The sequence below is a fragment of the Schistocerca serialis genome, chromosome 7 (genome assembly GCF_023864345.2).
Source record: "Schistocerca serialis cubense isolate TAMUIC-IGC-003099 chromosome 7, iqSchSeri2.2, whole genome shotgun sequence".
NCBI lineage: Eukaryota > Metazoa > Arthropoda > Insecta > Orthoptera > Acrididae > Schistocerca > Schistocerca serialis.
In genome coordinates this window covers 612722867-612750765 of record NC_064644.1, presented here as the reverse complement: position 1 = coordinate 612750765, position 27899 = coordinate 612722867, and the positions used below count along the sequence as shown (strand labels likewise).

The 27899-nt window shown below is 41.2% G+C and overlaps 1 protein-coding gene across 1 annotated transcript in view; it reads right to left on the bottom strand.

Annotated features, from left to right (window-relative positions):
• Nucleotides 1-27899, bottom strand: part of LOC126413295 (uncharacterized) — a 640882-nt gene that overhangs the window by 24212 nt on the left and 588771 nt on the right. The window contains exon 29 of the mRNA XM_050083195.1: nt 21042-21140. Within this exon, the coding sequence (XP_049939152.1) occupies nt 21042-21140 (99 nt within the window). The remainder of the gene's footprint in view (nt 1-21041; nt 21141-27899) is intronic.

The window sequence follows — 27899 nt, the reverse complement described above, 5'->3', positions numbered from 1 at the left end:
CTAACACATTTTAAACTCATCTTGTTAAACACTCTATGAGATGTCAATTGAATTGCATGGGTATTACTTTTAAAACATTCTGAGAATGTTTCTACAATTATTACAAATATTCTTAAGTTTTATATTTGGCCTGCTTCAAGACACTTCATTGTATAGCTGTCTCATGTAAATGTTCAGAGAGCACAACATTGTGAATGTTTTACGAAGAAAACTCAAGCTTCTTGACTGAGAATAAATTTCATTCCTAGATATGGCTAAAAGATATATATTTTTAAATAATAATTAAGGTTGATTTTTGTGTTACAGTCCGTCATTTTCTTTATTTGTATTTCTAAGAGGTGATATTTCTGACAATATATAAGAATTTATTTTTATTTTTTATTGATGAAAAATGGTTTATGAAATTTTCATGGTGTACTGAATACCCTATCTGTATTAGGGTTTCAGGTGATTTCCATTCACTATCAGATATGATATTTCAACTGGGTATCAGCCAGATATCACCAAGTTTTAATGTTATCAGAAGGAACAAAATGTTCAGTTGAAGCCTCTGTGGGCTGTGTACTAAACTGTTCATGTGTTTTTGCGAGACAGGGTCAGTCTGCTCATTTTGTGTTGTACTCTGTCAGTTACTCTTGGAAAGCCTTAACCCATAGAGTATCAGATCAGGGAACATTTGTCAACAGCTCCTGGCTGTTGAAGGGTAGGAGGGGAATAAAATACCTCCCATGAACAAACCAACCAGAGACAAAACTTTGGTAACAAATTCAGCTATGATAGACCCAGCAAGCGAACAATGAATACAATACATACCTTCAAACATGCCTTGCAGAGAATAAATGTAATGGAAGATGAACCAGTTATTCCAAACGACCAAGATTTGGTCCAGTGAGCATACTAGACACTGACAGCGAAGGTATGGGAAGTGATTGACTTGATGAATAGGAGGACTTGATTATCTAGGATTGTCAGAAAACAAGTGGAAGGGTAAAGAAGTAGGGAACTGAGCAATGGATATACACTTTACTGGAGTGGGAATGAGGTAGAAGGAAGACATGTCAAATAGTACTAGTTATGAGAGGAGGATTGAAAGTAGAGGTGAGATAGGATGATGAAGGTCAGAGTGCAAGTGAAAGGGAAGAAAATGGAAATTCTGAAAGTATATGTACCACAAGTAGTTGGATGTTCTGCTGTAGAGAAGATGGGCTTTGAAGAGGAAATGCAGAGACAACCAAATGAACAGAAGATAATGACAATAGGACATCTAAATACACATGGGCAAGGAAGTCATGAGGTAATGTGGTATAGCCAAGATTTGCTGAACAAATCTGTGGTAGACCCCATAATATGTGACCAAGATACAAATAAAAAAGACACAGATATCAAGGTATTACCTTTTGAAGTTCTAGATAACAATCACCATCTTTTATTAGTGGTCATTAGAGGGATTAAATAGGAAAAGGGGGCAAAAGATGGGAAAGAAAGGTAAAAGTGTGGAAGTTGAGAGAAGAGAAATGCAAAGAAGAATTACAGTAAATAGTAAAGAACAATGTACCAAGTTATGAAATACAGTCTTTAGAGGAAGACTGGGAAGGGTTCAACACAATGATGGTGGAAGCAGCTGAAAAAGTCTGCAGAAGAACCAGTGATAAGAAATGTTGGAAAGAAACACCATGGGGGAACAACGGAGTAATGAAGTTACAAAGAAAAACAATGCATTCTGTACATTGTTTAAGGAGAGAACAGAGAAAGCAAGAGAGCAATACACTGAGAAGAAGATTGTGACTAAAAGAGTTGTGGCAGGAGAAAAGAGCAAATGGATGGAAGACTGAACAAAAATGATGGAAGAGGACAGTGAGGGGCTTGAGAAAGTCCTCTTGGAATGGTTAAAGCTAAGAGGAGGCTCATGATGGAAAATGTCAAGATGGTCAATAAAGATGGAAAGAAAATTAAGAATGTACAGGAAATTAAGGAGATGTGGAAGCAATATTCTGAAGAGTTACTAAACTCCAATGGAAATATGAATGAGGAAAATGAGGAGCCCAAAGAAGCAGAGTATGTTAAGATAGATCTAATCTGGAGAGAAGTAGAGGAAGTGATAAAGACCATGAAAGGGATAAAAGTGCCTGGAGTGAATGAAATATTTGTGAAGAAGGTGAGAGCAGCTGGATTACTGGAATACAGTGGCTCTATGGGGTCATGACAACAGAATGGAAAGAATGAATGGCACTTGAAGACTGAAGAACATGAATTATAGTCCCAATTTTTAAAAGGGTCTGCACAAAACTAAATCAAAATTGATGTGTCATGCTTCCAAGGGATTTGAGAAGATCCATAAGAGAGTAGGAGGTGGACTGAAAAAGGAATGGTATCAGTTCAGAGTAGGAAGGTTGATAGTGGATCTAATTTTTAGTATAATGCTGCTCCAAGAGACACTATGAATGTGGTAGGGATTTAGTAATGATGTTTCTGGATGCTAAGAAGGTTTACGACAATATGAAAAGAGACAACATCTGGGAAATCCTTCAGATAAGTGGAATTGGAAGGCTGACTTTGAGAAGAATAAATGAAATGAATGAAGGAAGTGCGAGTAGGGATCTGATACGGCACAACAGGCAGCGCAAAAAAGAGTTGAAAAAATTATTACGTCTAAACCACAATCAAGTCCAAATACAAAGACATGGTCATCAATGAAGTGCAACACTTAGTATGGAAAGCACATTTATTACTAATAGCGACATACTGCCACAACAGAACTTATGTTCTGCACAGATAGTGCAGATATTTATACAAACATCAAATGTTCCAGAATGCCAATATTTGTAGAACCACCAAAAAGTTCCACATATACAAACATTACAAACATAAGATATTTCAAGGACCTTCAAGAAATGATAAAATATGGAAGAAAAAAAAAAACAAATAACTGCTGATGATCAGTTTTGATCTGGTGACCCACAGCAAACCAGGCAGATGCTCACCACTAAACCACTTTGCAGCACCAGAGTTCACAGAACTGCTTCTTCGTGAAGTAACAGTGACCCTCTGATTCAGAAGTCCTCATTGGATTTAGATCTTGTCAGTGGTCCTCTGTGTGGTGGCACTGGTAGAACCTTGCATTCTTGTCTTGTTACATCCTCTTCACTATGATGGACACCAAAGGTAGCCCCTCCCATCAAAACTTCGGGACAGTTGTGTGGTCTTCAGGTTCCTTGAACTGGCCGTCATTGATTGTGCTTCTGGAATGCAGTAGGGCTTCATAGGGAGGACATGGATGACATCTCTAAAATTTTGTCTTCTTCATGAAGTGACATAATCCTCAACTTCATATGTGATGAAGGATACAAGTGACAAAGGATACAACATGCCCTAAAGTAGCACTTAAGTAATTTTTCTGATAATCAAACTTTAAGCCTAGGCATAAAAATCCATACCAAGTCTGCCAGGCTGTATCTCACTGGTGCATACTACATGCTATAGTGGCCTCAGTCCATCTCCCAGGCATCCAATGCCAGTATGTGAGCCACCTGCCTTGTTTCTTCAGTCCTGATGATAAGGTTGTTTCACGTAGTCATTCTGAGTATCGTCTGGTTGAAATGGGGATGGTGTATCCATTGTCATTTTGATCATGTAGCAAAGGGAATGGCATGAAGTCTGTAGTGCTTCATATCGTTGTTTGCAAATGTCATGAAGGGCAGTACTGAACCCCAATCTTTCTGTTTGACAGCTATGTACATAGAAAGCATATCTGCCAATGTCTTATTAAAGCATTATATGAGGCCATTCACCTGTGGATGGAAAGTGGTTATCATGCTGTGTGTAATGTCTCAACATGGAACTAACTCCGACATTAATCTCGACTGGTTGGTGTGAAATTCTGTCTTGGCATTCTCATCATACAATGCAAGCATTGGAGAAGTTGTTAGAGTCTCCTTAAGGACAAGGAAAGATTGCTCTTGTGAATCATTCCAGGAAAATCTGGTGTCTTCGTGCAGAAGTTCTTGTAAGGAATGTGCCTTGGCACACAAGTGCTTTATGAATTGCCAGTAGCACAAGCACACTCCAAGAAAACTTCTCATGTGCCAAGTAATTGAAAACTCTGTAATTGCTCTTATTTTCTCTGGATTGGGATGGCCTCCACTGCAATTCATTAGGTGCCCCAAGATTTCTACTTCTTGGGCAGCTAGGAGGCACTTTTTCAGATTCAAGTGGAGACCTGAAGTCTGAACACACTTTGACATGGACATCAGTCAGAATAGATGTCCTTTAAATGTCTTTGAGAAAACAATAATGTCATCCAGATAACAAAGACCTTTCATCCATTTAAGATGTTGAAGCAAGTTGTCCATCATATGTTCTAAGAGAGCCAGAACATTACATAACCCAAATAGCATAACTTTAAACTCATAGAGGCCATCAGGAGTTATGGAACCCATCTTTTTATTGTCAGCCTTGTCAACCTTGATTTGCCACAGGCAGTCTGAAAAATATTTTGCGCCTTTCAAGCAGCCATGCTGAAGTGCATTCAGACTTCAGGTCTCCACCTGAATCTGAAAACGTGCCTCTTTGATGCCCAAGAAGTACAAATTTTGGGCCACCTAATGGATGGCAATGCACAGCAGTGGATATACATCTCTAGTTGTGATTCTGTCCAGTTGTAGGTAGCCAATGTAGAAATTCAATGTATCTTTCGTCTTCTTCACAAGGACCACCAGAGAGGACTAACAACTATGTGAAGGTTCAATGATGCCATCTTGCAGCACCTTTTCCAATTCCTCTTGGATTATCAATTGTTTAGCCAGCAGCACTCTATATGAGTGCTGGCTAACTGATTGATGATCCCCACTGTAGTTATGGTGTTTTATCATGGGCTGCATGGATCTGAAAGCATTCACAAATTGGTAGAGATTGGCTATCATTTACTGAACTTGTTCCTCAGTCAGGCCAGATCCTATTGGCAGTTCCTCCCCTGTGTTCTCCGCAGTAGTAGTGGAGCACAGTTCTTCATTGATGACGCTAAGCAGCCCTTCCTGGACTAGTCTGGCTATCCCTATGCAGATGTCTTTAGGGATGAATTGAGCTCCTCATGGCAATTAGAGTTCCAAAGTTTTACTTAATCATCTACAATGCTTATGACCATCACTGGCATGTTATTTCTTCTGTGAGCCTGAGTAGCTTTCTGCAATCAACAAAAGTTTCACTGTTCAGTTGGGCATCTCGAATGATGAGTGGAATTCATCTCATTGATGACAGTGGGACAGTGTCTTTAACCAAATGCTCAGAGCAATCTTTGTTACGTGTGCTTGTTGGAATAGCTTTGTCAATTTGGAACTCAGATTTCCCATAGCCTTTGATTGATTGTGACACCTGCTGAAAGTCCCAACTGAGAATATCATAAGTACACTCTGTTAAAATGGTAAATCTGTAAGGCTGTGGTCTGTCATTGATGTTATTCTTGCAATATATGTTGGCTGAATGTTTATTTCCCATTTGTGTTTATTTCCCATTTTTCAGCACAAACACTTTCATATCAGGGGACATAGTCTTCTTTAGCTGGTGATGATAACCATTCAACAGTACAGAAAAAGAAGTCCCTGAGTTGGCTAGCACCCGGATTGATTGGCCGTTAATGACAGTTTCTGTCATCATCATAACTGTCACCCATGGAGAGTTTTCATCTGTGGTGGCTTCACCTCCATAGATAATTAGCTCACTTAGTTTTCCTGCATCCCTGGCTAGGTGAGTGTCTGGTGCCTTTATTATGGCAACAGGGAATGGCTACAGTGTGTTGGAAAGCAACCTCATCCAGGGTACAATGATGATCATGATGATGATCTATGGCAAACAGGTCACCTATAATCATCTGCAGTTGAATGTGCTGGATAAGTCAGAGTTGGCCAAATCTGTCACTCACAGTGCATTAGACTGATGGTTTAGATTGGTGCCAAAGATAAATACATAACTCCATTAACAATATCTATTTCAACCTGACTTGTCAGTTTGACATTCATGGCTGCTATCACTTGTGTACACTGTTCAACATTTATGGCAGGCACACACTGCTGTATCTCTTCTTTTACTTTCTGGTGTATGAAAGAGGTGAGCCCATGGAGGTCTTTCACAACTGCCACAGGACCACATTCAGCAGTCAGTCATAGGTCTGTCATTTGCGTTTTCTTGATTTACTGGTGCCACTTAATGTATTCCTCTGACAATCTTTACCAGATGAGCATGGTACATGTTTTTCATGACTTGTTTCAAGTGTGAGATTTATTTGGCTTCTGTTATGTCAGATTCACAATGTGGCAAAGGACCAAAACATTCTCTATCTTTGACTGTTATGTTTCTCCATGAAATTTCGTCCTGTTCTTCAATTGTTCTTTCACTAAATGGACTTGCAGCTGACTGTCACTAAAAGTATTATTCTGTTTGGCCTGGTATCTGTCCCAGCTATTGAGCTTCTCTTCATTGTTATCAAACCACTACTGGGCTGTAATGTCTAAGAAAAGTAGACATTTGCCAAATACATCTTGTCATTCTAGCTGTTACATTTGGTGACCCAGCTGAATCTCTCAGCCATTTCGTTGGATCCTGAAAAGCATCTCCAGTAAAAAGTGTTTTGAAATCCATCTGTCACCTGAATAGATGGATCTTAGGAATTATGTATTCCAGTTCCTGTCTGTGTAGGTGATGGCTTTTACATTGCCTAATTTGAGCAAAGGCGATACAGATGTTTTGAAGTACTCAGCATCTCCACCAAAAATGTCTTGTCTAAACAACAATCAAGTCCAACTCCAGTGACAGGGTCATTATCAATAAAGTGCAGCACTTGGTACTGAAAGCATCCATATAACTAAAACTGAGGTATGGCCAGAACAGAATTGATCTCCAGTATGGAGAATTCATTGAATATTCCAGATTGGTAGTATTTATACAATCACAGAATATTCCAGGTGTACAAACAATGCAAACATAAGATATTTCAAGAACTTTCCAGAAATTATAAACAGAAAATGATAAAAATTGCTGATGGCTCAGTCTGAACTGGTGAGCCAAGGCAAACCAGCCAGTGATGCTACCCATTATATCACACTGCAACACCATACACAATGGCAATATGAAAGCAAAAGTGCTTGCAGATGATTTAATACTGTGGAGAAATGGAGAAAAAGAGTCAAAAGGAAAGCTAAAATGTATGGAAGGAAGTAGTGGGACAATATGGATCGAAATTTAATGCAGAGATGTGAAAGGTTATGGTGATGACAAGGAATCAACTAACAGTAGCAATGGATGCAAGTATTAGAGGGCAGGTACATGGAGAATGTAATAGAAGACAGTGGAAGGAATAAGGAGATTGTAGTGAAAGGGGAAGCAAAACACATGGATTTCTGTGCAGTGTAAGGAGCTTGATATAGAGCAAGGATATACCACCAAAAAGTAAGTAAATATTATAATGGGTACCTTATCCTCTAAAGGTAGGTGTTGAGGATGCAGGCTTGCAAGTTGAAATTTCAAAGAAGGATAGGACTTACTAGAATGGATAGAGTAGGAATGAGATGGAGAAAGCAATAGTGGAAGAGAAGTACATGCAAGAGATCATGGAGAAGACAAGGTTCAGATGGTATGAGCATGTTAAAAGAATAAGAATTAATAGGGTACTGAGACAGCAGCACAAATGACGATAGGAGACAAGAAACATAAAGGACAAGTGAGAGACAGCTGGAAAATTGTAGTGAAGGAATGTATGAAAGAGAGAAGATTGGGGCAGAGTGGAGAAAGAAACATGGTGGGAGGACAGCAAAGGATGGAGAAGCTTATATATCAAACAGACCCCATGGGCAGGAAACTGTAGAAGAAGAAGAAGATGGTGATGATGCTGTAATTTTGGTCATTTATGCATTTCAGAGGTGATATGTTGGATAGCTTGGTGAAGCATTTTGGATATGGGAGCTCAAAAAAAGTCCTGTGAATGATCAAACTGCAAACTGATAGCCTCAGATGCCACAAAAGATAAGCGGACTACATTAAAGCATAATGAATATTAGCATTATTCTGATGAACCTGACTGAATGGATATGGTAGTAAGATTCATCCTCTGGCAATGATCAGCCAATACAATACAACCTAAGCGAGAAGTGTGGAGTAGTAACATGAGGACAACAGTACCATTGCCAGCTAATAAATGCATACTGCTTATCTTTCGTCATTTTAAACTGAACTACATGCTTCTTGTACAACTGTATTAGGATATGGATCAGTGGAATTATTAATTGTTTTACTAAATGTATTGAAAGTGAACATGATAATGCCTCATTCAACTGGAATCACTATACCTTCAATAAGATCCTATGCCTGGTTTGAAAAGTGAACTGATCTAGTATAACAAAGTTGGCTAATGTGTTGAATTCGATTTCAAATTTATCAGCACTTTGCATTAATAGAATTTACAAAGCATAATACACTGAAACACCTAAGAAACTGATTCAGGTATGCATATTCAACTACAGAGATATGCAAACAGGCAGAATAGGGTGCTGAAGTCGGAAATGCCTATATAAGACAACAAGTGTCTGGCACAGTTGTTAGATTAGTTACTGCTGCTACAATGGCAGGTTATAAAGATTTAAGTGAATTTCAATGTGGTGTTATAGACAGCACACAAGTGATGGGACACAGTATCTCCGAGGTAGCAATGAAGTATGGATTTCCCCATATGACCATTTCACGAGTGTACTGTGAATATCAGGAATCCAGTAAAACATCAAATCTCTGATATCGCTGTTGCTGGAAAAAGATTCTGCAAGAACAGGACCAACGACAACTGAAGAGAATTGTTCAACATGACATAAGTGCAACCCTTCCACAAATTGCTGCAGATTTCAGTGCTGTGCCATCAACAAGTGTCAGTGTGTGAACCATTCAACTAAATGACATCAATATGGACTTTCAGAGCCGAAGGCTCACTCATGTACTCTTGATGACTGCACAACACAAGGCTTCACTCCTCGCCTAGGCCCATCAACACTGACATTGGACTGTTGATGACTGCTGCCTAGATGAGTGGATGGATGTGTACGGGTATGAAGATAACTTCATGAATCCATGGACTCTGCATGTCAGCACGGGACTGTTCAAGCTAGTGGAGGCTCTGTAATGGTGTGGGGAGTGTGCAGATGGCATGACATGGGACCCTTGATATGTCAAGATATGACTCTGACAGGTGAAAGCCACATAAGCATCCTGTCTGACCACCTGCATCCATTCGTGTCCATTGTGCATTCTGACGTATCTGGACAATTCCAGCAGAAAAATGCGACATCCCACACTTCCACAATTGCTACAGAATTGCTCTAAGAATACTTTTCTGAGTTTAAACACTTCCACAGGCCACCAAGCTCCCCAGACATAAACATTATTGAGTGTATCTGGGATGCCTTGCAACATGCTGTTGAGAAGAGAACTCCACCCACTCGTACTCTTACGGATTTAAGGACAGGCCTGGAAGATTCATGTTGTCAATTCCCTCCAGCACTACTTCAGACATTAATCGAGTCCATGCCACATTATGTTGTGGCATTTGTGTGTGCTCGCGGAGCCCTACACGATATTAGGCAGGTGTGCAAGTTTCTTTGGTTCTTCAGTGTATAATTCCATCATCATTCAATAATTTACTTAGTTCCATTCACAAATTATTTTCTTTTACTTATGATATGCCAAAGTAGTTACTAGCATGTGTAAAAGTTTTTGTTGCCTCCTCTGATGTGCCATGTGAAATGTCATTACTGTATTTGTTCTTACAAGAGAAACATTAGTACTAAAGTCTCAGCAGATGAAATAAGTGATAAAACTTGTACGGTACTCAATAATCGCAAGTAAAGCATGTAGTGAAATTTATGTTAGCATAACTTAATCCAAGTCAACCTGACTATATTAACACAGGTAATTAATTAGTTCGATTGAGTGTGTGTTTATGGACTGATGACTGTATTTCTTCCATTGTAATTGAAAATCTTACAAAATAGGAGACTTCCCACTACAAGAATCCTTTGTATTTTGCTATTTCCCATCTTCTGACAGTGAGGTTGATACCCTGCGATGTTCACTGTCAACAACTCCTCCTGCAGCCGGTAAGAGGCACCAATGGACCACGACATGGCCCTGGATGCTGACTGCCAGGTGGCTGCCAAACACTTCAAATCATGCTGTGCTAAAGTCCCTCCCTCATCTACACCATAATTTTCTGACCTGGTTGATTTCTGTATTTCAACTGTACTACATTGTAGTTTGCTGTATTATAGACTAGTCACGAATTTTATTCACTCTGGAGTATTAGGACAATTCTCTTGGTGTGTTCTACAATTTCTGATGATCTGGTGTGGACCGGAATTGTAAACTATCAAGTGACTACAGTGTATCCATATTTTATGAGCAACAAAGAGCATGTTGCACCATAGCAGGTGTAAAATTGGAGACAACAACTCAAAGTCAATGTGTGTTTGAGGAAAAAAAACTAAGTTCAATAATCATGGATCCAGAATTCCAATTACATGTTGTAGCAGCTAGGCTCGCATTATTTCATTGTCACAAGAAGTCCCATCAGTCATATGCTGCATGGGCAACTGATCTCAAACGGCTGATTCCTGAATCATTAGTGTGGTGGCCAGCCGCACAACCGTATGAATGCTACAACTACTATTGTGGCCGACACAGCATTCTCAGCTGACGCAGGCAGATTTACTGATAGCCAAAAGCCCAGCAATGGCACGGGTGCACCTGATGTGTGAAGACAAAGCAAGAACCAGTGTGAGCCAGGCATTGGAATGCACCGGATGCATTGCATGAAGAGCTGTCCTGCCTAGCCATGAAGCACGTGGGTTGAATGATCACGGACTCACCACATGTGCGCACACAAAAGCCTCACCCACGAAAAATGTTGCACTCCATGGATAGTGCCGGGAGTCGGCCATACAGAGACTTGCCCATGGCTACAAGATGTCTTGTGGAGTGTACACCCTCCAGATCATGCACTGCCCCACCTCAAGTCGTCAACCGTGGTCACATAGTCAGTGATGGAATATATCAGGCTCAATCACATGATCTCTATCATTGTAATAAATGCGTTTGCCTTACACTGGCGTTTCATTTGTATTCAGCCACCTTGACCTCCTCTGAGTGGAGTGCATGGGCACTACTATAGGGTTGGCTCATCGCACAAATAACCATAAGCAGAATTACAAATAATCCCACTATCCTGGTGACCCAGACGTGATCTGAAGGCCAACGCATGGTGACAAACTTTTCTCTTTTAACATTTGCCCTGGCACGAACTGCTTATCTACGCTTACGACCTTGCGCAATAACGATTTTTTTTTTTTGTGAACCACAGTCATGTGTGAATGTGAACTAAACAGTGATTTTTGTGTTAAAATTTTGTGTGAATGTGTGTAGTATCGTGTAAAATGGCAACCACAGAGGAGCTGGAAAGGACAGTCCAGGACCTGCTAAGGCGCAACCAGGCGCTGGAAGCTGAGCTACGGGCACGAACAGCCCGCGAGGAGTTGGCCCATGAAAATTCACGCAAGCATGCCACCGTCGAAACGGCAAACCCTACTACAAGCACTGGACAAATGTTAATTAGGATGTTGCCATTCTGGCCATGCTATCCATTCCTGTGGTGGCAATGTTCTATATCTACAAAATGACGTGCGAGCTTGCGAAATTTGGCCATGTCGTAAACCAGCTCAATCAGAATATTGCTGTTGAGGTGCAAGACATTATCACCACTCCAGCAACACAGTCCTAATATAAGCAGCTGAAGAATGGACTAATCCGCCATATTTCAGCATTGCAGGAGCAGTGGGTGCATCAGCTGTTGCAACATCAAGAATGTGGCAACAGGAGGCCCTCAGAGATCCTGAGCCATTTATGGGCCCTGGCGCAACTTGATATGGTCCGATTTGATATTACACACCATCTGGGTGTGCAGCCTGTCAGTGCAAGTACAAGCAGTGATTGTAGCCCAGCCCGAGATGGAGTTGGATAGCGTACTGAACCTGGCCAACAGAGTCCTCGATGTACTCGCAACGGCACCAAACATCGCCGCCTCTGCAGCCTGTGCCACCGTAGAACCAGCACCAATGCTCGGCCCATGTCAAAACGCTACCCCCAGCCATGCCACAGTGGATGCCAAGCTCCACACCAAAGTTCACGACTTGGCTACCCAGCTGGCATCACTAACCACGCAGGTTGAGCACTTGGTGCGTTCACCACTATAGCGCAGCAGGAACCGCAGCAACAGCCATTCTGTCTTCGGATGACGTGACCCAAACTGCAGTAGCTCGCGTGACAGTATGTCGCTGACATAAGTGCCGACATCTGATGTGGACATTTACTGTGGCAGACGTCAATGAGCCAATCCTGGGCACGGATTTATTGGCGCACTTCAATTTGCTAGCCGACACAGCGAACACCTAGCTGAACAACTCTATGACCGGGTTGAAGATAGTGAGACAGTAGCGACACGCTGCCTTCTTCAATGTGAAACCAGTGCAGTGCTCCTGCCCCTACGCCTGTATACTAGACCAATTTCCGGAATTGACTCGACAACCTGGCACACCGAAAGAAGTCAAACATTCCACGGTACACCACATATTAACCACAACTACTCCACCCACCCCAAGTTGACTGTGTTGCCTTGTCCCTGATCGGCTCGCCATAGCTAAGGTCGAATTTGAGGTTATGCTGCGACAAGGCACCATCCACCCGTCAAGCAGTCCCTGGTCTTCTGCCTTGCATCTTACTCGAAAATGGACAATTTGTGGCGTCCATGCAGTGACCGCCATGCACTAAATGTGTGAACAGTGCCAGATCGCTACCGAGTACCACACCTGCAGGACTTCAGCCATGCTCTGGCGGGGTTGTTACTGTGCAGCAAGATTGACTGTGGGAGGGCATTCACACAGATCCCTGTGGCGCCTGAGGATGTTCCAAAAACGGCAATAGCGACACCCTTCAGACTGTTTGAGAGTCTCTTTATGACTTTTGGACTCAGAAATGCATGCCAAACTTGGCAGCATTTCCTGGACAATGTTTACGAGGCCTACCATGGAGCTTTGCGTACCTCAGAAAAATCCTGGTGTTTTTGAGGTAGCCCAAGCTCCACCGCCAACACCTAACAACCATTTTCCAGCGTCTCAGCAAAGCCGGAATCATCATCAATCCAGCAAAGTTTGTGTTTGGAGTCGCTGAGACAGAATTCCTCAGACACCTCATCAACCTCAGTGGCTGAAAATCACTTCCCGAAAAGATATGAGTGATCATGGAGACGACTCGTCCACAGATGTACAAAGAATTACGTTGTTACCTGGGGGTGCTGGATTTTTTCCGACGTCACATACCAAACGCCGCTGCTGTCCAGGAACCTTTGACTGCAGCCCTACGAGGCCCAACAGCAAAAGAGAAGACTCTGTTCCCTGGACAGATGCACTGGAAAAATTTTTCAATGATTCAAAACGTGCCCTTGCAGAAGCGATGCTAGTAGTGCACCCAGTGCATGACACACAGCTAGCCGTCGTAGTAGACATCAGCCAGACAGCTATAGGAGCGTCATTACAGCAACTCGTCGGCTACAGCTGGCAGCCACTCGCCTTCTTCTCCAGGAAGCTCTCAGAATAGCAAAAACCTTTAACGCGCTTATGACTGTGAGCTACTAGCGATATTTGAGGCTGTGAAACACTTCCGCCCGTCTGTTGAAGCTTGTCCCTTCATTATATTCATGAACCATAAACCGATCACACAAGTGTTCATGAACAATCACAATAAGTGTTCACCATGCCAGTTCTGGCAGCTGGAGTACATCTCGCACTTCTCTAAAGGCATCCCCAATATCTCTGTCATTGACAACACCGTGGACGACTGCCTTTCTCACACGTGTGCCATCATCTCTCCCCCTGTGAACTCTGAAAACATTGTTGACATACAGGAGAGTGACAACGAACTAAATAGCCTCCACCACTATGCCTCCAGCAGCCTCCAACTTGAACTGGTGCCTGTGCCCGGCTCTGATTGCCAACTTCACACATCACCACCAAGACAGTCGCCACTGCCTTCGTCCAAACATGGATGGCTCGCTTCAACTGCCCCAGTCACCTGACCACCGACCACAGGTGCCAGTTCGACTGCGGGCTGTTCACACACATCGCCCGACTGTGTGGACTGCAGCTGCAAAAGATGACAAGCTACCATCCGGCATCCAACAGCATGGAAGAGAGGCTCCATAGGACACTAAAAGCTGCCTTAACTTGCCGTGACACGAGTTGGACAGAGGCACTTCTCCTGGTACTGCTCGGCCTTCGAGTAACTCCCAAGGAGGAAATTGCCACTTCATCCACTGACCTCGTATACCGGCAGTCACTGGCTATTCCAGGGGACTTCTTGGAGGAAGCACCACTGCTGCACAACCATTCCACCCCACCACTGACAAAACATTTACGTGCACACATTGCTGGCCTCTGAATGCACACGCTGATGCGGTACAGAACAGGAAAAGTGTTTGTGCACGCCGACCTGCAATGCTGCAGCCATGTCATGTTGTGCACTGACGCCGCACAGCCACCACTTTGGTGCAAGTACTTGGGACCACACTACGTCATCGCCCGTGGCTACAGAATGCTGGAGCTCGAGGTCAATGGCAAACTGATAAAGGTCACCATCGATCGTGTCAAACTGGCAGAAGACATAACTGCCGAGGAAGGTTCCCATGCCGCCGGCCCGGCACCGCCCATAATTACCACTGACAACCTGCAGATGCCACTGGCTGTCATCCCACTGCTAGCTGTCACTGCACCACCACGTGTGCCTCACCCCTCCCCTCCCCACACCCCACCCAGACAGCACGTGCAGTAGCTCAAAGCCCCCCCCCCCCCCCCTCTCCACAGCCGCCAGCAGACTACGTCACGGGCTCCCGCCAGTGCGTCCATTTCAAATGCCTGTGCTGCGTGACAATTGTGCCATGCCGCCAGCACCAATATTTAGGCCACATACTGAGTTTTAAAGGACTTCAAGCCACTCTGTGGAAGTGGCAGAAAATACTAAAGTGCCTGTGTATTTAAAAGACCTTCAGTCATATCTCCACAGATGGAAGATAAACTTACAACTAAAATTATTGACCATTTTGATTAAACAAAACTGACTTTACTGATCTGGAAAAAACGCTGGGTCTAATTTCAGTCACCTAGAAGGAACATGTTTCACAAATCAGTGACAAAGAAATTTCATATGTGATTGTATTTTTTCCATAATCTTCCCAACAAGCTTTTTGGGCAATAAAAAAAATTATATAAAAACAAGTTCATTTCTGAAGCATTTTCACTAGTCTTATACTCCTTTTTGGGATGCATTGTGGATTATGTGTATCTTATGTGGCAACATCAGTCAACTGTTTTATTCCTAGCAGGATCAAAGATTCAGTGTAAGATCATTCAGAGCTTTGTTAAGATTGGGTTCATCACAGCCTCTCATCGACAAATTTGAATGAGAAAGCTGGGCATAATTCAAGGCTTCATTTAACTTGGAGTAAACAACACTAGCAGTGGCTTTACCAATGAAGAAAGTATGTACATATCTTGCCACAATCCTTTGTTTGCTATCAGACTATGACTCTTTCTTTGTAGTTTCATTCACAATTTCAACAAAACAAAGAGAGAAATGTGCTGCTCCAATATCATCAACCAATTATTTTTAAAATATGGAACTAAATAATTGCATACTAAATATCTTACCTGTGTCCTCAAAAAGGTGAATTCAGAAGGAACACTTTCAGGAAACATTGCCTCAAAGATTTCTTTGCTATCTTCACAGGCTGGTTGAACAGCAAAGCTCTCCTCCCTATCACTTTCAAAAAATGTCCATTTATGAATGGTCAAATAAATGTCAGGACTCTTTTCACCAGTTAAAACATTATCTAAATTCTGCTTCTTGTGTGGCAACCTATGGCCCATCAAAATCTTTTATCCTGTTCACCAATTTGTCTCAATATGGGACTGGGAAAGTTCTTTCTCACGAAAGAGATGAACAACCTATTGTATGTATGTCTAAAATGCTGACTTCAGCCTGGATCAATTACTCACAAATCAGAAAGTAACACTAGCTATTATATTTGGCAACCAAAAATTCCATACATATTTTACACCACAAAATTTCACACATAATGGACCAAAAACCATTAATTTCCTTATTTGGTCCTAAGAACTGCCTTCCAGAAAAAAACGCTGGCCCCTCTTCCTCAGCAATAATAATTATTCAATTCATTATTGGCCAACAGCAGGGCATGCTAATGCTGATGCCCTATCCAGACTACCTATGGCACCAGATCTGACATTTGATTCTTGTGAAACACTGTCCTTCCAAACAGATGACACCTTACAAAACCACCTACAAGAGTTCCCTGTTACAGAATTTGTAATTGCAAATGTTATATCTTAGGACCTTATCCTCAAACAAGTTATGAAATACATTCACTGAGATTGGTCAGAACACCTCCCATCCCACTCCCTTAAAGAGCTTCACACACATTTTCCCCTAAAAAACAGGATACTGATGCAGGGAGTACTGATGCCGACATTAGACAGTGAAGACTGCTGTGTGCTCAGCATGCCATAAACATCCTGCACCTTGTCCATTAGGGGAAGACATGTATGAAGGCACTGCAAGAGCAGCACACTTACTGGCATGCTGGACATTGAGGGGACAGCCTGTTCCAGCGCGACCTGCACGTCAACCCAGTCAGCACCCCTTCAATTGTTCTATGCCTGGCCAACACTGCAGCCAGGAGTGTATATCAATACGGACTTCACTGGCTCCTTTTTGGGAGAGAGGTAGCTCATCATCATAGACTTATTTTCCAAGTTTCTTTATGTAGTTCAAATGTGAAACACCATAACAAGGAAGAAGTAATCACTTTTCAGAAAGTACTCGCTACTGAAGGGGCCTAGGATAAGCAGAGTGGTTAGTTGTTAAGTTTCAGATGCGGACAATGCTGTCAGCTAAAACTACGGTTGAGGTCTTGACCCAGTTCCTGGCATCAAATGCTGCCAACAATTGATCCTCTGGGACCCCCAGAGGTCTACAACATGCACACACCAGCCCAACCATTGCCCCACTTCTCACTGGGCACAGAGGTTTAGGCTTGTGCCTTTGGGAGGATCTCATGATGGATAATAGGAATCATAGACGCGCCAGTGGGAATTAGTGAAGTTCGGTGGCAGGAGGAACAAGACTTCTGGTCAGGTGACTACAGGGTTATAAACACAAAATCAAATAGGGGTAATGCAGGAGTAGGTTTAATAATGAATAGGAAAATAGGAATGCGGGTAAGCTACTACAAACAGCATAGTGAACGCATTATTGTGGCCAAGATAGATACGAAGCCCACACCTACTACAGTAGTACAAGTTTATATGCCAACTAGCTCTGCAGATGACGAAGAAATTGAAGGAATGTATGATGAAATAAAAGAAATTATTCAGATTGTGAAGGGAGACGAAAATTTAATAGTCATGGGTGACTGGAATTCGAGTGTAGGAAAAGGGAGAGAAGGAAACATAGTAGGTGAATATGGATTGGGGGACAGAAATGAAAGAGGAAGCCGCCTGGTCGAATTTTGCACAGAGCACAACATAATCATAACTAACACTTGGTTTAAGAATCATGAAAGAAGGTTGTATACATGGAAGAATCCTGGAGATACTAAAAGGTTTCAGATAGATTATATAATGGTAAGACAGAGATTTAGGAACCAGGTTTTAAATTGTAAGACATTTCCAGGGGCAGATGTGGACTCTGACCACAATCTATTGGTTATGACCTGTAGATTAAAACTGAAGAAACTGCAAAAAGGTGGGAATTTAAGGAGATGGGACCTGGATAAACTGAAAGAACCAGAGGTTGTACAGAGATTCAGGGAGAGCATAAGGGAGCAATTGACAGGAATGGGGGAAATAAATACAGTAGAAGAAGAATGGGTAGCTTTGAGGGATGAAGTAGTGAAGGCAGCAGAGGATCAAGTAGGTAAAAAGACGAGGGCTAGTAGAAATCCTTGGGTAACAGAAGAAATATTGAATTTAATTGATGAAAGGAGAAAATATAAAAATGCAGTAAGTGAAACAGGCAAAAAGGAATACAAACGTCTCAAAAATGAGATCGCCAGGAAGTGCAAAATGGCTAAGCAGGGATGGCTAGAGGACAAATGTAAGGATGTAGAGGCCTATCTCACTAGGGGTAAGATAGATACCGCCTACAGGAAAATTAAAGAGACCTTTGGAGATCAGAGAACGACTTGTATGAATATCAAGAGCTCAGATGGAAACCCAGTTCTAAGCAAAGAAGGGAAAGCAGAAAGGTGGAAGGAGTATAGAGAGGGTCTATACAAGGGCGATGTACTTGAGGACAATATTATGGAAATGGAAGAGGATGTAGATGAAGATGAAATGGGAGATACGATACTGCGTGAAGAGTTTGACAGAGCACTGAAAGACCTGAGTCGAAACAAGGCCCCCGGAGTAGACAATATTCCATTGGAACTACTGACGGCCGTGGGAGAGCCAGTCCTGACAAAACTCTACCATCTGGTGAGCAAGATGTATGAAACAGGCGAAATACCCTCAGACTTCAAGAAGAATATAACAATTCCAATCCCGAAGAAAGCAGGTGTTGACAGATGTGAAAATTACCGAACTATCAGCTTAATAAGTCACAGTTGCAAATTACTAACACGAATTCTTTACAGACGAATGGAAAAACTAGTAGAAGCCAACCTCGGGGAAGATCAGTTTGGATTCCGTAGAAACACTGGAACACGTGAGGCAATACTGACCTTACGACTTATCTTAGAAGAAAGATTAAGGAAAGGCAAACCTACGTTTCTAGCATTTGTAGACTTAGAGAAAGCTTTTGACAATGTTGACTGGAATACTCTCTTTCAAATTCTAAAGGTGGCAGGGGTAAAATACAGGGAGCGAAAGGCTATTTACAATTTGTACAGAAACCAGATGGCAGTTATAAGAGTCGAGGGACATGAAAGGGAAGCAGTGGTTGGGAAGGGAGTAAGACAGGGTTGTAGCCTCTCCCCGATGTTGTTCAATCTGTATATTGAGCAAGCAGTAAAGGAAACAAAAGAAAAATTCGGGGTAGGTATTAAAATTCATGGAGAAGAAATAAAAACTTTGAGGTTCGCCGATGACATTGTAATTCTGTCAGAGACAGCAAAGGACTTGGAAGAGCAGTTGAATGGAATGGACAGTGTCTTGAAAGGAGGATATAAGATGAACATCAACAAAAGCAAAACAAGGCTAATGGAATGTAGTCTAATTAAGTCGGGTGATGCTGAGGGAATTAGATTAGGAAATGAGGCACTTAAAGTAGTAAAGGAGTTTTGCTATTTGGGGAGCAAAATAACTGATGATGGTCGAAGTAGAGAGGATATAAAATGTAGGCTGGCAATGGCAAGGAAAGCGTTTCTGAAGAAGAGAAATTTGTTAACATCCAGTATTGATTTAAGTGTCAGGAAGTCATTTCTGAAAGTATTCGTATGGAGTGTAGCCATGTATGGAAGTGAAACATGGACGATAAATAGTTTGGACAAGAAGAGAATAGAAGCTTTCGAAATGTGGTGCTACAGAAGAATGCTGAAGATTAGATGGGTAGATCACATAACTAATGAGGAAGTATAGAATAGGATTGGGGAGAAGAGAAGTTTGTGGCACAACTTGACCAGAAGAAGGGATCGGTTGGTAGGACATGTTCTGAGGCATCAAGGGATCACCAATTTAGTATTGGAGGGCAGCGTGGAGGGTAAAAATCGTAGAGGGAGACCAAGAGATGAATACACTAAGCAGATTCAGAAGGATGTAGGTTGCAGTAGGTACTGGGAGATGAAAAAGCTTGCACAGGATAGAGTAGCATGGAGAGCTGCATCAAACCAGTCTCAGGACTGAAGACCACAACAACAGACGCGCCAGGAATGATAAATATTTACACTTGATGCCAGTAGTACCATACTGGTATGACATCCCAACCAGCTGTGCCCATGCTTGGCAGCTTCCACCTCTAGACAAGCACTGCTGCCCCCAGAGCCAGCTCAATACAACTTCAGATGCCTGGTAGACCCACATCCCCAGGTTTAGAGCTGCTGGAGCCGGTATCCCATGGAATGGGACCCTTTTCCATCACCAGCATCACCTACTTCCAGCACAGGCACAGAGACCAGAACTCCAGTTTCATCTGACTCCAGCAACAGTACCATGCTCCTTCAATAAGTGGAGAACACAGTGACACCAGATGTAGAGATGTACAGCAAACCTTTAGCTGGCTTGCCCATCCACACCTCCCACCTCATGGTACAGTGATCATGACACTGATTGGGACACTTCTGGCCCTATAATCTGGCAAAGGGAGAAAGGATGCTATATCTCTGTCCCCCAACAATGCTGTTTATATCCTGTGATGTCTGCTGCCAATGACTCATCCAGTGGCCAGTAAGAAGTGCCAACAGGCTGTCAAATGGAGCTGACCATTGACGTCAAGCCAGAGATAAAACATGGCCCCTGGGCAGCTGCAACACTTCAAATCACGTTGTGCTAAAGTCTCTATCTTGCTTACACTGTACTTTCATGGCCTGACTGCTTACTGGATTTCAACTGTACTAGGTTACATTTTGTTTTGCTGTTCTGTAGAATCATTGACAGATCTGCTTGAACCTCAGCTGTTGGGATTATTCTTCTGAGTACTTGGCATGGAGAGGAACTGTATACCCATATAGTCAGTGTAATAGATTGTGTTTTGTCTATATCAAATGTAATACATTTTACTAGGCAAAACACTATCTCGATTATTTGACCTAGAACAGAAATGTTTGGCCATGTGTATCAAGATTTGTTATTGAGTATCAAAAGTTTGTAGGGCACTGAAAATTAGAAGCAAATTATTATTATTATAGGAATGAAAGTAATTCATATTTTTGGATAAAGTCAATCTTGATGTGTTACCTTTGACTGTCACTTTATGTTCTCCAGTTCCTGGATGAGTGAACAGATCCACCTGTATGGAAACTTCTCCCACACTACCCTCATCAATACTCTGTGCTTCTGTGAAAAGAAATACAGTATATAAATAATTTCAAATATGGTCAAATTAAATTTGGCAAATGCTTTTATATTTGCAGAAACAAGAATTTGGTACAAACATTGTAGTTAAGTGCAGTAACAGATATTCATAAATGTCAGATTTTGTATAGAAAAGACAATCAACAAACAGACAGAACAGTACATCCTGCCACAATACCTAAAAATGTCAATGCACCAAACAGATTTACACTCTCCAATACTATTCCTGACAGAAAGAGAAAAATATAAATGATTTAACAACAGAGTCTTGTGGAGGAATCAAAAGTAATAATTTACATACTGCTCATTTATCACATGCACACATGCTAATTACAACGTACAAAACATTGTTTCTTACCACAATTATGAGTATTCAATACCAAAACTAGATTTGGCAAAGCAAACATCAGTACCAAAACTCATAAATATTACTGCTTGGTTAAGAAAACATGCAAACATTGCTGTCCAAGCATTTTATACAAACAGGTAATAACAGCTGGTAAGAGATCAAAAACTGATGGATAAAATCCATAATCACAATGAGCAATTAACAAGAGCATGGACTTCTGATGTAGTGAGGTTAACAGTTTCAACTAGGGACATGAAAATTTCATGTAAACAATAATTTGAAAGAGAATGTGAAATCAGTGGTTTTCAATGGTACAAGATGAAACACATGGTTTTCACATAATTTTGTATTTTCCATATTTCCTTGTAAAACTGTCCTTTGTCTAAAGACAAAGAGACTCTTTGTCTTTAAATATGTCTGCTTGTGTCTGTATGTGTGGATGGATATGTGCATGTGTGCGAGTGTATACCTGTCCTTTTTTCCCCCAAAGGTAAGTCTTTCCGCTCCCGGGATTGGAATGACTCCTTACCCTCTCCCTTAAAACCCACTTCCTTTCGTCTTCCCCTCTCCTTCCCTCTTTCCTGATGAGGCAACAGTGTGTTGCGAAAGCTTGAATTTAGTGTGTATGTTTGTGTTTGTTTGTGTGTCTATCGACCTGCCAGCGCTTTCGTTCGGTAAGTCACCTCATCTTTGTTTTTATATATAATTTTTCCCACGTGGAATGTTTCCTTCTATTATACAAATACAAGTTGTGATACACATTGAAATGAAGGATGCCTGTTGTCTGGTGTTATTCTTGGAACAGTCAAGTGACTGGCACAGAAGCTTGAGAAGATTAGCATTGCTCACAGAGTTCAACAAACCTCATCATAATCTGAAGCAGTCCTCAAAACTTATTGGGGCCCTTCGGTTCTTTGCTGAGCAAAAGACCTGAACCAAAGATTTCAAAGGAGCTGTGAAAAGTTATGCTGTGACTTGCTAGACTTGTGCTATAGGGTTGAGAATTGTAGGGACTCTCTGTGCCTCTAAATGGGTCAGAGGGTGCTACATACCAGAAGCTGGAGTGCATACAAGGGTTTCTTAGGCAATTCTGCATCCATTCCTAGCTGTAGGAGACCCTCAAGTATGAGGGTAAGATTGAAGCAAATGCACTCCCCCCCCCCTCCCCCCCCCCCCCCCCAGATTACATGATTAAACTCCTAGAGATCAATTGCCAAAGCAGTCACAACAAAGTCAAAGAGTTTGAAACAGTCCTAAGAACCTGCAAAGCTCATATAATACTAGGTACCAAAAGCCAGTAAAAACTTGAAACTGACAGTTGTCAGTCTTTGGGTTAAATCTAAGAGTATACTGAAATGACAAGACAATGAGTTATGGAGGTGGTGTATTTGTCACAGCAGAGAGAACTTCAAAATCATGAAGACAGAAGCTACAGCATCATGCAAACTGTTTAGACAAGACTCATTATAAAGGTTGGATATAACCTTGTAGTTGAATCTTTTTCATAAGCCTCCAAACTCACTCCCAGATGTAACCAAAAATTTTAGACATAAGCTCAGTTTGCTAGTATGAGTGTTCCTCAAACACAACGTCATCAGTGGAAGAGCCTCTATCATCTAACAATCAGTTGGGATGGTTATAATTTTACAAGTGGTGGGCGTGGCAAGACATGCTGTGAACATTATTAAATAAGGCATTTAGCAATGTTCACAGGATGTATTGTCACGCCCACCACTTATAAAAGTGGTGGGAATGACAGAGCAGATAGTTCAGGAACCCACTTGTGTTGGAAATATATTATACATAATATTAGACATAATGGCAAAAAATAGGCCTATATCTTTGACATTGGTCTGCTGTAGAGCTTCGGAACATGTTTTATGCTTGTGTATTACATTTCTGGAGACTGATAATCTCCTCTGTAGGAATCAACAATGGTTCCCAAACAATGATCATGTGAAGCCCAGTTTTCTCTGTTTGTACACGAAACCCAGAAGGCAGCAAATACAATACCTGGGTAAATACCATATTCCTTGATTTCCACAAGGCATGTGATACAGCTCCTCAGTGTTACCTATTGAACGAAATATAAGCAACAGAATATTAGACTAATTGTGTGATTAAACTGAAGAATTCCTAGCAAACAGAACATAGCAAAGTTTTTCAATGGAAAGGAAGGAAGGAAAATTGGCTTTAACATCCTGTCAACATCAAGGACACTAGAGAAGGAGCACAAACTCGGACTGTGTCAAGGATGGGGAATGATATCAGCTGTGCCCTTTCAAAGGAACCATCCTGGCATTTGCCTGGAGCAATTTAGGGAAATCATGAAAAACCAAGATGTGGATGGCTGGACATGGCTTTCAATCGTCATCCTCCCAAATGTGAGTCCAGTGTCCTAGCCATCACATGCCACCTCGCTTGGTATTCTCAATGGAGAGAAGTCTTCAAACATAATGCTAACTTTGGGCATACTCCCAAGGGAATGTTACAGGTACTGTACTTTTCACAAGACTATAAATGTCATAACACACAGCACTGGAAATTCCCTGAGGCTTTCTGCGGATATTGCTGCTTCATACAGAGACGTTTTATTGCTAGGAAATTATAGAAAGGGTTGATACAGATAATAGAAAAGATCAAAAGAAGAGCTGAGTGCTTCGTTACAGGTTCATTTAATAAACACGAGAGTGTCACAAGAGACATCAAGCAACTTCAATGGCAGACCTGTGAGAGGCATTTTGCATCACAGTGTGGTTTACAGTTATTGTTCTGAGACTATACATTCCTTGATAAGTCAACAAATATATTTTCTTCCTCTTATGTGTATCTCGTGAAATGCCCTTGAAGATAAATTGGAGAGATTCAAGCCAACACAGAGGTTTACTAGCAATCATTCTTCCCACGAACCCTTCATGAATGGAATGGGAAAGGGGGATGTGACAGTGGTAAATAAAGTACTCTCCACCACACAGTGCAAGGTGGCTTGTGAAGTATAGATGTAGATGTAGATTTCTTTGAAGATGCCCATACTGAAACTAGCATCAGTGACCACACGGAAGCTGTGGCAACAATGGTTACTAAAGCACAAATGACAGCTCAAACAAGATTTACATATTTAGTAACTGAAAGAGGCACTCATGTCCCACCACAATGAGGAACTCAAAACATTTACCTCTGGACAGAAGCATGTAAAACTGTGGCTACAAATTACAACAGCAGTTGTCTACACAAAAAATGGATATGTACATCTACATCTACATATATACTCTGCTAGCCACCAAGCGGTGTGTGGTGGAGGGCACTATTCACGCCAAAGTCATATTCCCCCCCCCCCCCCCCCCTCTGTTCCACTCGTGGATCACACGAGGGAAAAACGACTATCTGAACGCCTCAGTACGAGCTCTAATTTACCTTAGCTGTGAATGGCGATCATTGCATGATCTGAAAGTTGGTGTTAATATATGTGCTCTACATCCTCAGCGAAGATTGGCTTTTGGATTTAGTGAGCAGGCCCTTCCGTTTAGCGTGTCATCTTGTAACAACAACAACTCTATACTATTGTACATATAAGTAGTTCTTTTCTTCTGATTTTTCGATAAACATGTGTAATTGATGTTCTGATTTCATTTCTTTTTTGTTTCATGCCATTATATTAAGAAAACTGTAAATAAGTTTCAATGTGAATATTAATGTTTATGTCAAATGTCAAGCAATATTCTAATAGAATTGAAATGTAACAAATGTTGAAAATGTTGTAAGATGTTTAAAATTGTAACTGTGCGTCTGGTACATATGTAGGAAATGTGTTAGGATATGTAGAATGCTAAACCTCGGGTGAATACCCGGTATGTAAGGGAGCGGTAAAAGGTGGATGGCAGGCGAGCGCGGGAAAATGCATGCAGGCACTGCATGGCTCAACGGGCTCAGCAGTAGTAGTTGGAGTTTGGCTCTGGTTTGAGCAACAGCTTCTGGAGCGAGGAGGCTCTCATGGAAGATATAGCTTTGCTGAGCCTCGGGTATGCTGTTCCAACACCCACACAGCATGGCAAAATTCCATAGGCACTAAATGGAAAAGTATTTTAATACTAAGAAGAATGAAAGTGTGATACATCAAGAGCCATAGCTGTGGTTGTGTGTGTGCTCTGTGCCTCGCCATCTCGCCACCTGCCAACCGCCACATCAATACTAGCAGGTTGAAACTTTAAGTACTGTATTCGTGTGGATCAGAGAGTGAAATGTGTTGGTTGGGGTGCAATAATAACCTAAATTTTACTAGAACTTTTCCATCATTTAATTATCCTCACAACTAACCTAGACAGGGTCCTTTCCAAATGTTGTGCAATCTGAGTGTCCCGAAATGAACATTAAAATTTGTGTTAATAATAATTATTTGCAGAACTAACTATATTATAATTGTGTTTAAAGAAATGTTTTGTTAATGAACCAGTAAATGAATAACGAAGATCTAACAAAGTTGAAAGATAACTTTAGTATTGATATAAGTAATGAAGTTTATTATTTTGAGACAGATTTAAAGGCATTTAAATGAGCAGTAAATATGATGAAAAGAGTAGTAACTTATATACTGGAAATCTTGAACACATAATAAATTCAGTAATCATTTTTTTTAATACAGCGATCATTACAATTTCTGGGTCCCCCCTCATTCATTTGAATTCTGAAGTATTCTAACTTGGTTTGATGAGCAAAAGTTAAAGTCAATATAAAAGTCAAAATTTATCAGTGTTTTACCTTCATCAAAATTGACATTTTGTGTGTGGCATGAAAGTACAATTTCTAGGGTAACCTATGCCCGATTTTAATCAGATTAATAGACAATATAAAGTTTTGTAGTAAACATTATAGTGTAGTGTTATGTATTCATGATTTTCCATATCAGTACAGAACGTGAAGCTATCAGTTCAATAGATTTTCTGGTTCTAAAATTCTACTGTATTATGCAGTGCTACAACTTATTGTTTTGCATGGAAATATACCAATTTGTACAGTGAAGAAACTCAGTTAATGCCTAATAAGGCTGGTGACCATATTATTGTCACATGGGTAGCATCTTCTGGTTTGCTTTCGTTCTGTCCTGACATGTGATTGCATTTCGAACTTACTTGACGTAGCATTGTTATTACAGAGTGGATGTAAGTCTGATATGCCAACATTCAGGTGCACACGGTCAATATCTATATGAAAATCCTTTCTCATAAGGTGAATCCCACTCACTTACCATAGCACAGGCATTAACGAGTGCTGAATACTGAATAGTGGATATTCAGTGGCACAAATTGCAATAATATTCAGTGAAATAAATAGCAGTGCATGTCAAGTATGGTAGTGAGGTGTAATTTGCGTTCAGTATGGACAAGAATGTAGACACAGTAGATGCGTCGAGCGTAATGGAAGATGCGGCTGGCAATGACTGGAATTTACGCGGCCAAATAACAGATGGCGTTGGCGGTACACAATTGGCATTCGTACAATACCACGAATATGTTAACGAACAGATTGAAATGTTGAGATCACCTTGAACACAGCAAGGAATAACACAGGAATTAGAGGGTGACTTTGTAGATGATAGTGGGTACGTGAACGAATCCACTGATGAGTTTGATTCACCACAGATAAAGAAAGAACCAAAAGAAAATTTTGAAGTAGAATCGGAACGCACCGATTCCATAGAACAAGACAGCGTGAAAATTTTAAACATGAACGACTTATTTGAATGATTAACCAAACAAATTGCAAGACAGAATGACCAGCTTCAAACACACGTTGGTCAGCTTAAAGCACAGGTCGACGAACAAGGAATTAAAATTAGTAAACAAATCATACAGGTAGAACAAAAAGTGGGCAATTTAAGTTCTGCAATATATACTATGAAATCTGAAATTGACACAGTTAATAAAAATATGAATTCTATGCAGGGGGAAATTGACAACATTAACAGTAGGTTTGATGTTGAAATTCTCAAGAGAAAGTAGAGCCTCTAGTTGAAACAAAAGTAGACGAAAAAGTTATCGGTCTTAAAACTGAGATCGTAAATGAATGCCAACATGGAATCTCACAGCTGAAAAAGGCAGTTTCAGATACTGAAAGAATTTCGGCGAAAAAGTTACCGGATGTGTACAAAAGTGTGAACAAAATACATCGAAAATTCAAGGCAAAATTTTCGATCTCGAGAGTAAAATCAAAGATAGGCCTGGTGTTGTCTGGAATGGCATGCCACTTACGAAGCTGTTGGAAGGTGAGGAATGCTTTGATCCTGCCAAGAAACATAACGGATGGCATCCGTTGGATTTCATCAAAAATTGCGAGAGGATGTTTTCTAAACACTTATCTGGTCAGGAAAAGATAACCGTAGTAATTAGCGCCTTAGC